At 42.2% G+C, this 15943-nt stretch overlaps 2 protein-coding genes across 2 annotated transcripts in view; both read right to left on the minus strand.

The window, feature by feature from the left end:
* The window catches only part of kcnd3 (potassium voltage-gated channel, Shal-related subfamily, member 3), a 334077-nt gene that overhangs the window by 250144 nt on the left and 67990 nt on the right, over positions 1-15943 (minus strand). The window lies entirely within an intron of this gene.
* On the minus strand, positions 2105-10628 carry LOC135563146 (serine-rich adhesin for platelets-like; the record flags this gene model as incomplete). The annotated part of the gene is made up of 7 exons (XM_065006126.1): positions 2105-2201; positions 3102-4945; positions 5188-5198; positions 5403-7036; positions 7616-8042; positions 8137-8630; positions 10156-10628. Coding segments are annotated over 7 exons (4980 nt in total), but the record flags the coding sequence as incomplete, so codon positions are not given.

Raw genomic sequence — 15943 nt, forward strand, 5'->3', positions numbered from 1 at the left:
TCCCATAGGGCTGTGACCCTCTTCCCTCATGCCTTCTCCCATAGGGCTGTGACCATCTTCCCTCCTGTCTTCTCCCATAGGGCGGTGACCCTCTCCCCTTTTTCCTTCTCCCATAGGGCTGTGACCCTCTTCCCTCCTGCCTTCTCCCATAGAGATGTGACCATCTTCCCTCCTGCCTTCTCCTATAGGGACCCTCTTCCCTCCTTCCTTCTCCCATAGGGCTGTGACCCTCTACCCTACTGCTAGAGTCACTGAACCTGAACCTCCAGTCTGGCCAGGCTGGTGGCCAGAACACCTCTATACTATAGCACAGCTATACTGGAATAAAATATATTACAATTGAATTCTACACAAAATCAATACAACACAATCATATACACACATCAATATAAACAGTAATGTCCAGTAATGTTCTCAGTAATGTTCCCAATAGTGTCCTGTGTGCGTGCTTGTGCGTGTGCCCAGCGTGTGTGTGTGCGCGTTTGTGTGTGAGAACTGTTGCAGAACTGTTGCAGTCTGTCAGGCTGCTGTGCTGTGCTGTGCACTGTACAATATTCTATTCTGAGATGCCAAGGAACCGACTGTGAGAGCACAGACATCTAATCTCAGATCAAGCAGCCTTGGACACAATCTCACTGGCCTCCCTCTCTCCGCTGGGAACAGGATGTGGGAGTCAACTCTTCACTAGCTGTTTCCCTGTCTTCTCTCCTTTCCCCATTCTTCTCTCTCTCCCTCCCTCCCTTCCCCTCCCTTTCTTTCTTTCCTTCCCTCCCTCCCTCCCTCCCTTCCCCTCCCTTTCTTTCTTTCCTTCCCTCCCTCCCTCCCCTGATTGACCGTCTGGTTTAGTTACATGATGTAGTGTCAGGATCAACAGGCTGTCAGCCAGGCGATGTGCTTGTGAAGGTTTGTTCAAGGTTACAAGTTAACTCTTAGTAATCTCTTGGAGGTCTCTCCAGAGATACAATCACTAAACCCACCTGGGGGCTGCACCAAGTATACCAAGCCAATCCCCAATACATCATAGGCACTTTGGCTCTGGGGTTGGCCAGTGGATGCCATTTGGTTCCTTTGCTTTGACAGAGTTGAATTAGATGAGTTCCCATTACTGTCCCACAGGAGGGGTGAAAAGGAGGGTATGCTTAGCTAGGGGTTACTGGCAGATAGATATTTCCCTTTGGCTCCAAGGTTAGTGAGAGAGTCCGGTGCCAGGCGCTGGCTAGCACAGCACACAGCCTGGCCACTAGCCTGCTGCTGCTGGTACTGATACTGCTGCTGGTACTGGTACTGCTGCTGCTACTGGTACTGCAGCTAAGGAGAGGACGGCTCATAATAATTGCTGGAACAGAGCAAATGGAATGGCATCAAACACATGTTTGATGTATTTAATAGAATTTCACTCATTCAGCTCCAGTGATTACCACAAGCCTGTCCTCCCAAATGAAGGTGCCACCAACCTCATGTGGCTACTACTGCTGTTGCTACTACTGTTGCTACTACTACTACTGAGACTGTTGCTACTGTTACTGCTGCTACTACTACTACTACTGTTACTGCTGCTACTCCTGCTACCACTACTAATACTGCTACTACTGCTGATGCAGCTACTACTGATGCTACTACTGTTGCTGCTACTGATACTACTACAACTGTTACTGTTACTACTACTACTGCTGCTACTACCAGAACTACTGTTACTGCTGCTACTACTACTGCTGCTACTGTTGCTTTTACTACTACCACTACTGTTACTTCTCCTACTGCTACTACTACTACTACTGTTACTGCTGCTACTACTGTTACTACTACTGCGACTACTACTACTACTACTACTGTTACTGCTGCTACTACTACTACTGTTACTGTTGCTACAACTAATAATGTTATTACTACTATTGGTACTACTACTACTACAACTGCTGCTGCAGCTACTGCTGCTGCTACTGCTGCTGCAGCTACTGCTGCTGCTATTACTACTGCAGCTACTACTGCTGCTACTACTACTACTGCTACTACTGCTGCTGCAGCTACTGCTGCTACTACTACTACTACTACTACTACTGCTACTGCTGCTGCTACTACTACTACTACTACTACTACTACTACTACTACTGCTACTACTGCTGCTACAGCTACTACTGCTGCTACTACTACTGCGACTACTACTACTACTACTACTGTTACTGCTGCTACTACTACTACTGTTACTGTTGCTACAACTAATAATGTTATTACTACTATTGGTACTACTACTACTGCTACTACTGCAGCTACGGCTACTACTACAGCTGCTACTACTGCTGCTCCTACTGCTGATAATGTTGCTACTACTACTGCGGTTACTGTTACTACTACTACTACTGTTACTACTACAATTGTTACTACTGCTACTACTGTTACTGCTGCTACTACTACTGCTACTACTATTACTACTACTACTACTTCTACTGCTGCTACTACTACTATTGTTACTGCTGCTACTACTGGTACTAATACTAATATTACTACTACTTTTACTACTGCTACTACTACTAATATTACTACTACTTTTACTGCTGCTACTACTACTACTACTACTACTATTGTTACTGCTGCTACTACTACTGCTACTACTACTACTACTGCTGCTACTACTACTATTGTTACTGCTGCTACTACTGGTACTACTACTAATATTACTACTACTTTTACTGCTGCTACTACTACTACTACTGTTAATTCTGCTACTACTACTACTACTGTAACTGCTGCTACTACTGCTACTGTTACTACTACAACTGTTACTACTGCTAATACTACAGTTACTGCTGCTACTACTACTACTACTACTACTACTACTACTACTGTTAATTCTGCTACTACTACTACTACTGTAACTGCTGCTACTACTGCTACTGTTACTGTTACTACTGCTACGACTACTGTTACTGTTACTACTACAACTGTTACTACTGCTACTACTACAGTTACTGCTGCTACTACTACTACTACTACTACTACTACAGTTACTGCTGCAACTGGTACGACTGCTACTACTGTTACTGTTACTACTGCTACTACTACAGTTACTGCTGCTACTACTACTACTACTACTACAGTTACTGCTGCTACTACTACTAGGACTTTTACTGCTGCTACTACTACCACCTTTACTGCTGCTACTACTACTACTACTGTTACTGCTGCTACTACTGCTACTACTACAACTGGTACGACTGCTACTACTACTACTGTTACTGCTGCTATTACTACTACCTTTACTGCTACTACTACTACTACTACTGTTACTGCTGCTACTACTACAACTGGTACGACTGCTACTACTACTACTGTTACTGCTGCTACTACTGCTACTACTACAACTGGTACGACTGCTACTACTGCTACTGTTACTGTTACTACTGCTACTACTACAGTTACTGCTGCTACTACTACTACTACTACTACTACTACAGTTACTGCTGCTACTACTACTAGGACTTTTACTGCTGCTACTACTACTACCTTTACTGCTGCTACTACTACTACTACTACTGTTACTGCTGCTACTACTGCTACTACTACAACTGGTACGACTGCTACTACTACTACTGTTACTGCTGCTACTACTGCTACTACTACTGTTACTGCTGCTACTACTACCTTTACTTCTGCTACTACTACTACTACTACTGTTACTGCTGCTACTACTGCTACTACTACAACTGGTACGACTGCTACTACTACTACTGTTACTGCTGCTACTACTGCTACTACTACAACTGGTACGACTGCTACTACTACTACTGTTACTGCTGCTACTACTACTACTACTACTACTTTTACTGCTGCTACTACTACTACTACTACTGCTACTACTACTTTTACTGCTGCTACTACTACTACTACTACTACTACTACTGTTACTGCTGCTGCTACTACTACTACTACTACTACTTTTACTGCTGCTACTACTACTACAACTACCACTACTGTTACTGCTACTACTACTACTACTACCACTACTGTTACTGCTGCTACTGCTGCTACTACTACTGTTACTGCTGCTACTACTGTTACTGCTGTTACTACTACTACTACTACTACTACTGTTACTGCTGCTACTGCTGCTACTACTACTACTACTGTTACTGCTGCTACTACTACTACCACTACTGTTACTGCTGCTACTACTACTACCACTACTGTTACTGCTGCTACTACTACTACTACTGTTACTGCTGCTACTACTACTACTACCACTACTGTTACTGCTGCTACTGCTGCTACTACTACTACTACTGTTACTGCTGCTACTGCTGCTACTACTACTACTACTGTTACTGCTGCTACTACTACTACTACCACTACTGTTACTGCTGCTACTGCTGCTACTACTACTACTACTGTTACTGCTGCTACTACTACTACTACTACTTTTACTGCTGCTACTACTACTACTACTACCACTACTGTTACTGCTGCTGCTACTACTACCACTACTGTTACTGCTGCTACTGCTGCTACTACTACTACTACTGTTACTGCTGCTACTGCTGCTACTACTACTACTACTGTTACTGCTGCTACTACTACTACTACCACTACTGTTACTGCTGCTACTGCTGCTACTACTACTACTACTGTTACTGCTGCTACTACTACTACTACTACTTTTACTGCTGCTACTACTACTACTACTACTACTACTACTTTTACTGCTGCTGCTACTACTACTACCGCTACTGTTACTGCTGCTACTGCTGCTACTACTACTACCGCTACTGTTACTGCTGCTACTGCTGCTACTACTACTACTACTGTTACTGCTGCTACTACTACTACTACTACTATGACTTTTACTGCTGCTACTACTACTGCTACTGTTACTGATACTACTACAACTGTTACTACTACTACTTTTACTGCTACTACTACTACTGTTACTGCTGCTGCTACTACTACTACTCTTACTACTGCTACTACTACTACTGTTACTGTTACTACTACAACTATTACTAATGCTATTACTACTGGTACTAGTACTACTACTGTTACTGCTGCTACTATTATGGCTGGTACTACTACAGTGGTTGCTGCTACTACGTATACTGGAAATGCTACTACTCGCACTTCTACTACTGCTACTGTTACTGTTGTTGTTACTGCTGCTGCTAATACTGCTGCTGCTGCTACTACTGGTACTGCTACTGCTGCTGGTACTGCTACTACTGCTGCCGCTACTGCTGCTACTACTGCTGCTACTGGTAAAACTACTACCTGTACTGCTATTGCTGCTGCTACTGGTACTACTACTGTTACTGTTACTGCTGCTACTACTAGTACTGGTACTGCTACTACTTGTAATACTACTGTTTCTGCTGCTCTGATAATATTACTGTTACTGCTGCTACTACTGTTACTACTACTACTACTGTTACTGCTGCTACTACTGTTACTGCTGCTACTACTACTGTTACTGCTGCTACTACTGTTACTGCTGTTACTACTACTACTACTGTTACTGCTGCTACTACTGTTACTGCTGCTACTACTGCTACTGTTACTGCTGCTACTACTGTTACTGCTGCTACTACTGTTACTGTTACTGCTGTTACTACTGTTACTGCTGCTACTACTGTTACTGCTGTTACTATTACTACTACTGTTACTATTACTACTACTGTTACTGTTACTATTACTATTACTGTTACTGCTGCTACTACTGTTACTGCTGCTACTACTACTGTTACTGCTGCTACTACTGTTACTGCTGTTACTACTACTACTACTGTTACTGCTGCTACTACTGTTACTGCTGCTACTACTGCTACTGTTACTGCTGCTACTACTGTTACTGCTGCTACTACTGTTACTGTTACTGTTACTGCTGTTACTACTGTTACTGCTGCTGCTACTGTTACTGCTGTTACTATTACTGTTACTGCTGCTACTACTGTTACTGCTGCTACTACTACTGTTACTGCTGCTACTACTGTTACTGCTGTTACTACTACTACTACTGTTACTGCTGCTACTACTGTTACTGCTGCTACTACTGCTACTGTTACTGCTGCTACTACTGTTACTGCTGCTACTACTGTTACTGCTGCTACTACTGTTACTGCTGCTGCTACTGTTACTGCTGCTGCTACTGTTACTGCTGCTACTACTGTTACTGCTGCTGCTACTGTTACTGCTGCTACTACTGCTACTGCTGCTGCTACTGTTACTGCTGCTGCTACTGTTACTGCTGCTACTACTGTTACTGCTGCTGCTACTGTTACTGCTGCTACTACTGTTACTGCTGCTGCTACTGTTACTGCTGCTGCTACTGTTACTGCTGCTACTACTGTTACTGCTGCTACTACTGTTACTGCTGCTACTACTGCTACTGTTACTGCTGCTACTACTGTTACTGCTGCTACTACTGTTACTGCTGCTGCTACTGTTACTGCTGCTACTACTGCTACTGTTACTGCTGCTACTACTGTTACTGCTGCTACTACTGTTACTGCTGCTACTACTGTTACTGCTACTACTGCTACTGTTACTGCTGCTACTACTGTTACTGCTGCTGCTACTGTTACTGCTGCTGCTACTGTTACTGCTGCTACTACTGTTACTGCTGCTACTACTGTTACTGCTGCTACTACTGTTACTGCTGTTACTACTGTTACTGCTGCTACTACTGTTACTGCTGCTACTACTGTTACTGCTGCTACTACTGTTACTGCTGCTACTACTGTTACTGCTGCTACTACTGTTACTGTTACTGCTGCTACTACTGTTACTGCTGCTACTACTGCTACTGTTACTGCTGCTACTACTGTTACTGCTGCTACTACTGTTACTGCTGCTACTGCTGCTACTGTTACTGCTGCTACTACTGTTACTGCTGCTACTACTGTTACTGCTGCTGCTACTGTTACTGCTGTTACTACTGTTACTGCTGCTACTACTGTTACTGCTGCTACTACTGTTACTGTGACAGCTGTTATTACTGCTACTGCTGCTGGTACTGCTACTACTGCTGCTACTGGTAAAACTACTACTAGTACTGCTATTGCTGCTGCTACTGGTACTACTACTGTTACTGTTACTGCTGCTACGACTAGTACTGGTACTGCTACTACTTGTAATACTACTGTTACTGCTGCTCTGATAATATTACTGTTACTGCTGCTACTACTGTTACTACTACTACTACTGTTACTGCTGCTACTACTGTTACTGCTGCTAATACTACTGTTACTGCTGCTACTACTGTTACTGCTGCTACTACTGTTACTGCTGCTACTACTGTTACTGCTGTTACTACTACTACTACTGTTACTGCTGATACTAATGTTACTGCTGTTACTACTGTTACTGCTGCTACTACTGTTACTGCTGCTACTACTGTTACTGCTGTTACTACTGTTACTGCTGCTACTACTGTTACTGCTGCTACTACTGTTACTGCTGCTACTACTGTTACTGCTGCTACTACTGTTACTGCTGCTACTACTGTTACTGCTGCTACTACTGTTACTGCTGCTACTACTGTTACTGCTGCTACTACTGTTACTGCTGCTACTACTGTTACTGCTGCTACTACTGTTACTGCTGCTACTACTGTTACTGCTGCTACTGTTACTGCTGCTTACTGTTACTGCTGCTACTACTATTACTGCTACTACTACTACTACTGTTACTGCTGCTACTACTGTTACTGCTGCTACTACTGCTACTGTTACTGCTGCTACTACTGTTACTGCTGCTACTACTGTTACTGTTACTGCTGCTACTACTGTTACTGCTGCTACTACTGCTACTGTTACTGCTGCTACTACTGTTACTGCTGCTACTACTGTTACTGCTGTTACTACTACTACTACTGTTACTGCTGCTACTACTGTTACTGCTGTTACTACTGTTACTGTTACTGCTGCTACTACTGTTACTGCTGTTACTACTACTACTACTGTTACTGCTGCTACTACTGTTACTGCTGCTACTACTGTTACTGTTACTGCTGCTACTACTGTTACTGCTGTTACTACTACTACTACTGTTACTGCTTACTGTTACTGCTGCTACTACTGTTACTGCTGCTACTACTGTTACTGTTACTGCTGTTACTACTGTTACTGCTGCTACTACTGTTACTGCTGTTACTACTACTACTACTGTTACTGCTGCTACTACTGTTACTGCTGCTACTACTGTTACTGCTGCTACTACTGTTACTGCTGTTACTACTACTACTACTGTTACTGCTGCTACTACTGTTACTGCTGCTACTACTGCTACTGTTACTGCTGCTACTACTGTTACTGCTGCTACTACTGTTACTGTTACTGCTGTTACTACTGTTACTGCTGCTACTACTGTTACTGCTGCTACTACTGTTACTGCTGCTACTACTGTTACTGCTGCTACTACTACTGTTACTGCTGCTACTACTGTTACTGCTGCTACTACTGTTACTGCTGCTACTACTGTTACTGCTGCTACTACTGTTACTGCTGTTACTACTGTTACTGCTGCTACTACAGTTACTACTACTACTACTGTTACTGCTGCTACTACTGTTACTGCTGCTACTACTGTTACTCCTGCTATTACTGTTACTGCTGCTACTACTGTTACTGCTGCTACTGTTACTGCTGCTACTACTGTTACTGCTGCTGATAATACTACTACTGCTGCTACTGCTGCTACTACTGTTACTGCTGTTACTGCTGTTACTGCTGTTACTGCTGTTACTACTGTTACTGCTGTTACTGCTGTTACTGCTGTTACTACTGTTACTGTTACTGCTGCTCTGATACTATTACTGTTACTGCTGTTACTGCTGCTGCTACTGTTACTGCTGCTACTACTGTTACTGCTGCTACTACTGTTACTGCTGCTACTACTGTTACTGCTGCTCTGATAATACTACTGTTACTGCTGCTACTACTACTACTGCTGCTCTGCTACTACTACTACTGCTGCTCTGATAATACTACTGTTACTGCTACTACTACTGCTGCTGCTACTAAATCAAATCAAATCACATGTTATTGGTCACATACATGGTTAGCAGATGTTATTGGTCACATACACATGGTTAGCAGATGTTATTGGTCACATACACATGGTTAGCAGATGTTATTGGTCACATACACATGGTTAGCAGATGTTATTGGTCACATACATGGTTAGCAGATGTTATTGGTCACATACACACAGTTAGCAGATGTTATTGGTCACATTCACATGGTTACAGATGTTAATGGTCACATACACATGGTTAGCAGATGTTAATGGTCACATACACATGGTTAGCAGATGTTGTTGCTAGCGAAATGCTTGTGCTTCTAGTTCCAACAAGTAATACAACAATTTCACAACAACTACCTTATACATACAAGTGTAAAGGAATGAATAAGAATATGTACATTTAAATATATGGATGCCGAACTATAGGCAAGATGCAGTAGATGGTATAGAGTACAGTATATACATATGAGATGAGTAATGTAGGGTATGTAAACATTATATAAATTGTCATTGTTTAAAGTGACTAGTGATACATTTATTACATCCAATTTTGTATTATTAAAGTGGCTAGAGATTTGAGTCTGTATGTTGGCATCAGCTACTCAATGTTAGTGATCGCTGTTTAACAGTGATGGCCTTGAGATAGAACGGTCCCAGCTTTGATGCACCTGTACTGACCTCGCCTTCTGGATGATAGCGGTGTGAACAGGCAGTGGCTTGGGTGGTTGTTGTCCACCTTCTCCACTACTGTCCTGTCGATGTGGATAGTGGGGTGCTCCTACTGCTACTACTGTTACTGCTGCTACTACTGGTACTGTTACTACTACTGTTACTGCTACTACTACTACTGTTACTGCTGCTACTACTGTTACTGCTACTGTTACTGCTACTACTACTACTGTTACTGCTGCTACTAATACTGTTACTGCTGCTACTACTACTACTACTACTGTTACTGCTGCTACTACTGTTACTGCTGCTACTAATTATGTTACTGCTGTTACTGTTACTACTGCTACTACTGGTACTACTACTGTTACTGCTACTACTACTGGTATTACTACTGTTACTGCTGCTACTACTGGTACTGGTACTTACTGTTACTACTACTACTGTTACTGCTGCTACTACTGGTACTACTACTGTTACTGCTTACTGGTACTGGTACTACTACTGTTACTGTTACTGCTGCTACTACTGTTACTGCTGTTACTACTACTACTACTGTTACTGCTGCTACTACTGTTACTGCTGCTACTACTGTTACTGTTACTGCTGCTACTACTGTTACTGCTGTTACTACTACTACTACTGTTACTGCTGCTACTACTGTTACTGCTGCTACTACTGCTACTGTTACTGCTGCTACTACTGTTACTGCTGCTACTACTGTTACTGTTACTGCTGTTACTACTGTTACTGCTGCTACTACTGTTACTGCTGTTACTATTACTACTACTGTTACTGCTGCTACTACTGTTACTGCTGCTACTACTGTTACTGTTACTGCTGCTACTACTGTTACTGCTGCTACTACTGTTACTGCTGCTACTACTGTTACTGCTGTTACTACTGTTACTGCTGCTACTACAGTTACTACTACTACTACTGTTACTGCTGCTACTACTGTTACTGCTGCTACTACTGTTACTGCTGCTACTACAGTTACTACTACTACTACTGTTACTGCTGCTACTACTGTTACTGCTGCTACTACAGTTACTACTACTACTACTGTTACTACTACTACTACTGTTACTGCTGCTACTACTGTTACTCCTGCTATTACTGTTACTGCTGCTACTACTGTTACTGCTGCTACTGTTACTGCTGCTACTACTGTTACTGCTGCTCTGATAATACTACTGTTACTGCTGCTACTGCTGCTACTACTGTTACTGCTGTTACTGCTGTTACTGCTGTTACTGCTGTTACTACTGTTACTGCTGTTACTGCTGTTACTGCTGTTACTACTGTTACTGTTACTGCTGCTCTGATACTATTACTGTTACTGCTGTTACTGCTGCTGCTACTGTTACTGCTGCTACTACTGTTACTGCTGTTACTGCTGTTACTGCTGCTGCTACTACTGTTACTGCTGTTACTGCTGTTACTGCTGCTGCTACTGTTACTGCTGCTACTACTGTTACTGCTGCTACTACTGTTACTGCTGCTACTACTGTTACTGCTGCTCTGATAATACTACTGTTACTGCTGCTACTACTACTACTGCTGCTCTGCTACTACTACTACTGCTGCTCTGATAATACTACTGTTACTGCTACTACTACTGCTGCTGCTACTAAATCAAATCAAATCACATGTTATTGGTCACATACACATGGTTAGCAGATGTTATTGGTCACATACACATGGTTAGCAGATGTTATTGGTCACATACACATGGTTAGCAGATGTTATTGGTCACATACACATGGTTAGCAGATGTTATTGGTCACATACACATGGTTAGCAGATGTTATTGGTCACATACACACAGTTAGCAGATGTTATTGGTCACATTCACATGGTTAGCAGATGTTAATGGTCACATACACATGGTTAGCAGATGTTAATGGTCACATACACATGGTTAGCAGATGTTGTTGCGAGTGTAGCGAAATGCTTGTGCTTCTAGTTCCAACCAAGTAATACAACAATTTCACAACAACTACCTTATACATACAAGTGTAAAGGAATGAATAAGAATATGTACATTTAAATATATGGATGAGCGACGGCCGAACGGCATAGGCAAGATGCAGTAGATGGTATAGAGTACAGTATATACATATGAGATGAGTAATGTAGGGTATGTAAACATTATATAAATTGTCATTGTTTAAAGTGACTAGTGATACATTTATTACATCCAATTTTGTATTATTAAAGTGGCTAGAGATTTGAGTCTGTATGTTGGCATCAGCTACTCAATGTTAGTGATCGCTGTTTAACAGTGATGGCCTTGAGATAGAAGTTGTTTTTCAGTCTCTCGGTCCCAGCTTTGATGCACCTGTACTGACCTCGCCTTCTGGATGATAGCGGTGTGAACAGGCAGTGGCTTGGGTGGTTGTTGTCCACCTTCTCCACTACTGTCCTGTCGATGTGGATAGTGGGGTGCTCCTACTGCTACTACTGTTACTGCTGCTACTACTGGTACTGTTACTACTACTGTTACTGCTGCTACTACTACTACTGTTACTGCTGCTACTACTGTTACTGCTACTGTTACTGCTGCTACTACTACTACTGTTACTGCTGCTACTAATACTGTTACTGCTGCTACTACTACTACTACTACTGTTACTGCTCCTACTAATACTGTTACTGCTGCTACTAATTATGTTACTGCTGCTACTACTACTACTGTTACTACTGCTACTACTGGTACTACTACTGTTACTGCTACTACTACTGGTATTACTACTGTTACTGCTGCTACTACTGGTACTGGTACTACTACTGTTACTGCTGCTACTACTACTACTGTTACTGCTGCTACTACTGGTACTACTACTGTTACTGCTGCTACTACTGGTACTGGTACTACTACTGTTACTGTTACTGCTGCTACTACTGTTACTGCTGTTACTACTACTACTACTGTTACTGCTGCTACTACTGTTACTGCTGCTACTACTGTTACTGTTACTGCTGCTACTACTGTTACTGCTGTTACTACTACTACTACTGTTACTGCTGCTACTACTGTTACTGCTGCTACTACTGCTACTGTTACTGCTGCTACTACTGTTACTGCTGCTACTACTGTTACTGTTACTGCTGTTACTACTGTTACTGCTGCTACTACTGTTACTGCTGTTACTATTACTTACTGCTGCTGCTACTACTGTTACTGCTGTTACTACTGTTACTGTTACTACTGTTACTGCTGCTACTACTGTTACTGCTGTTACTATTACTACTACTGTTACTGCTGCTACTACTGTTACTGCTGTTACTACTGTTACTGTTACTGCTGCTACTACTGTTACTGCTGCTACTACTGTTACTGCTGTTACTATTACTACTACTGTTACTGCTGCTACTACTGTTACTGCTGTTACTACTACTACTACTGTTACTGCTGCTACTACTGTTACTGCTGTTACTACTACTACTACTGTTACTGCTGCTACTACTGTTACTGCTGTTACTACTACTACTACTGTTACTGCTGTTACTACTACTACTACTGTTACTGCTGCTACTACTGTTACTGCTGCTACTACTGTTACTGCTGCTACTACTGTTACTGCTGCTACTACTGTTACTGCTGCTACTACTGTTACTGCTGCTACTACTGTTACTGCTGCTACTACTGTTACTGCTGTTACTGCTGCTACTGCTGCTACTACTGTTACTGCTGCTCTTGTACTACTACTGTTACTGCTGCTACTACTGTTACTGCTGCTACTACTGTTACTACTGTTACTGCTGCTACTGTTACTGTTACTGCTGCTCTGGTACTATTACTGTTACTGCTGCTACTGTTACTGTTACTGTTACTGCTGTTACTACTACTACTACTGTTACTGCTGTTACTACTGTTACTGCTGCTACTACTGTTACTGCTGCTACTACTACTGCTGTTACTACTACTACTACTGTTACTGCTGCTACTACTGTTACTGCTGTTACTGCTACTGTTACTGCTGCTACTACTGTTACTGCTGCTACTACTGTTACTGCTGCTACTACTGTTACTGCTGCTACTACTGCTACTGTTACTGCTGCTACTACTGTTACTGCTGCTACTACTGTTACTGCTGTTACTACTACTACTACTGTTACTGCTGCTACTACTGTTACTGCTGCTACTACTGTTACTGCTGCTCTGACTAACTGTTACTGCTGCTACTACTGTTACTGCTGTTACTACTACTACTACTGTTACTGCTGCTACTACTGTTACTGCTGTTACTGCTGCTACTGCTGCTACTACTGTTACTGCTGCTCTGTTACTGCTACTACTACTGTTACTGCTGTTACTACTGTTACTGCTGCTACTACTGTTACTGCTGCTACTGACTGTTAATACTACTGTTACTGCTGTTACTACTGTTACTGCTGTTACTACTACTACTACTGTTACTGCTACTACTACTGTTACTGTTACTACTACTACTACTGTTACTGCTGTTACTACTACTACTACTGTTACTGCTGCTACTACTGTTACTGCTGCTACTTGTTACTGCTGCTACTACTGTTACTGCTGCTACTACTGTTACTGCTGTTACTACTGTTACTGCTGCTACTACTGTTACTGCTACTACTACTGTTACTGCTGTTACTGCTGCTACTACTACTACTGTTACTGCTGCTCTTGTACTACTACTGTACTGCTGCTACTACTGTTACTGCTGCTACTACTGTTACTGCTGCTACTACTGTTACTACTACTGTTACTGTTACTGCTGCTACTACTGTTACTGCTGCTACTACTACTACTGTTACTGCTGCTACTACTGTTACTGCTGTTACTACTACTACTACTGTTACTGCTGCTACTACTGTTACTGCTGCTACTGTTACTGCTTACTGTTACTGCTGTTACTACTACTACTACTACTGCTGCTACTACTGTTACTGCTGCTACTACTGCTACTGTTACTGCTACCGCTGTTTACTGTTACTGCTGCTACTACTGTTACTGTTACTGCTGCTACTACTGTTACTGCTGCTACTACTGCTACTGTTACTGCTGCTACTACTGTTACTGCTGCTACTACTGTTACTGCTACTGCTGCTACTACTGTTACTGCTGCTACTACTGTTACTGTTACTGCTGTTACTACTGTTACTGCTGTTACTACTGTTACTGCTGCTACTACAGTTACTACTACTACTACTGTTACTGCTGCTACTACTGTTACTGCTGTTACTACTACTACTACTGTTACTGCTGCTACTACTGTTACTGCTGCTACTACTGTCACTGCTGCTACTACTGTTACTGCTGCTACTACTGTTACTGCTGCTACTACTGTTACTCCTGCTATTACTGTTACTGCTGCTACTACTGTTACTGCTGCTACTGTTACTGCTGCTACTACTGTTACTGCTGCTACTGCTGCTACTACTGTTACTGCTGTTACTGCTGTTACTGCTGTTACTGCTGTTACTACTGTTACTGTTACTGCTGCTCTGATACTATTACTGTTACTGCTGTTACTGCTGCTGCTACTGTTACTGCTGCTACTACTGTTACTGCTGCTACTACTGTTACTGCTGCTACTACTGTTACTGCTGCTCTGATAATACTACTGTTACTGCTGCTACTACTACTACTGCTGCTCTGCTACTACTACTACTGCTGCTCTGATAATACTACTGTTACTGCTACTACTACTGCTGCTGCTACTAAATCAAATCAAATCACATGTTATTGGTCACATACACATGGTTAGCAGATGTTATTGGTCACATACACATGGTTAGCAGATGTTATTGGTCACATACACATGGTTAGCAGATGTTATTGGTCACATACACATGGTTAGCAGATGTTATTGGTCACATACACATGGTTAGCGGATGTTATTGGTCACATACACATGGTTAGCAGATGTTATTGGTCACATACACACAGTTAGCAGATGTTATTGGTCACATTCACATGGTTAGCAGATGTTAATGGTCACATACACATGGTTAGCAGATGTTAATGGTCACATACACATGGTTAGCAGATGTTGTTGCGAGTGTAGCGAAATGCTTGTGCTTCTAGTTCCAACCAAGTAATACAACAATTTCACAACAACTACCTTATACATACAAGTGTAAAGGAATGAATAAGAATATGTACATTTAAATATATGGATGAGCGACGGCCGAACGGCATAGGCAAGATGCAGTAGATGGTATAGAGTACAGTATATACATATGAGATGAGTAATGTAGGGTATGTAAACATTATATAAATTGTCATTGT

Source organism: Oncorhynchus nerka, linkage group LG20, assembly GCF_034236695.1.
Source record: "Oncorhynchus nerka isolate Pitt River linkage group LG20, Oner_Uvic_2.0, whole genome shotgun sequence".
Lineage (NCBI taxonomy): Eukaryota > Metazoa > Chordata > Actinopteri > Salmoniformes > Salmonidae > Oncorhynchus > Oncorhynchus nerka.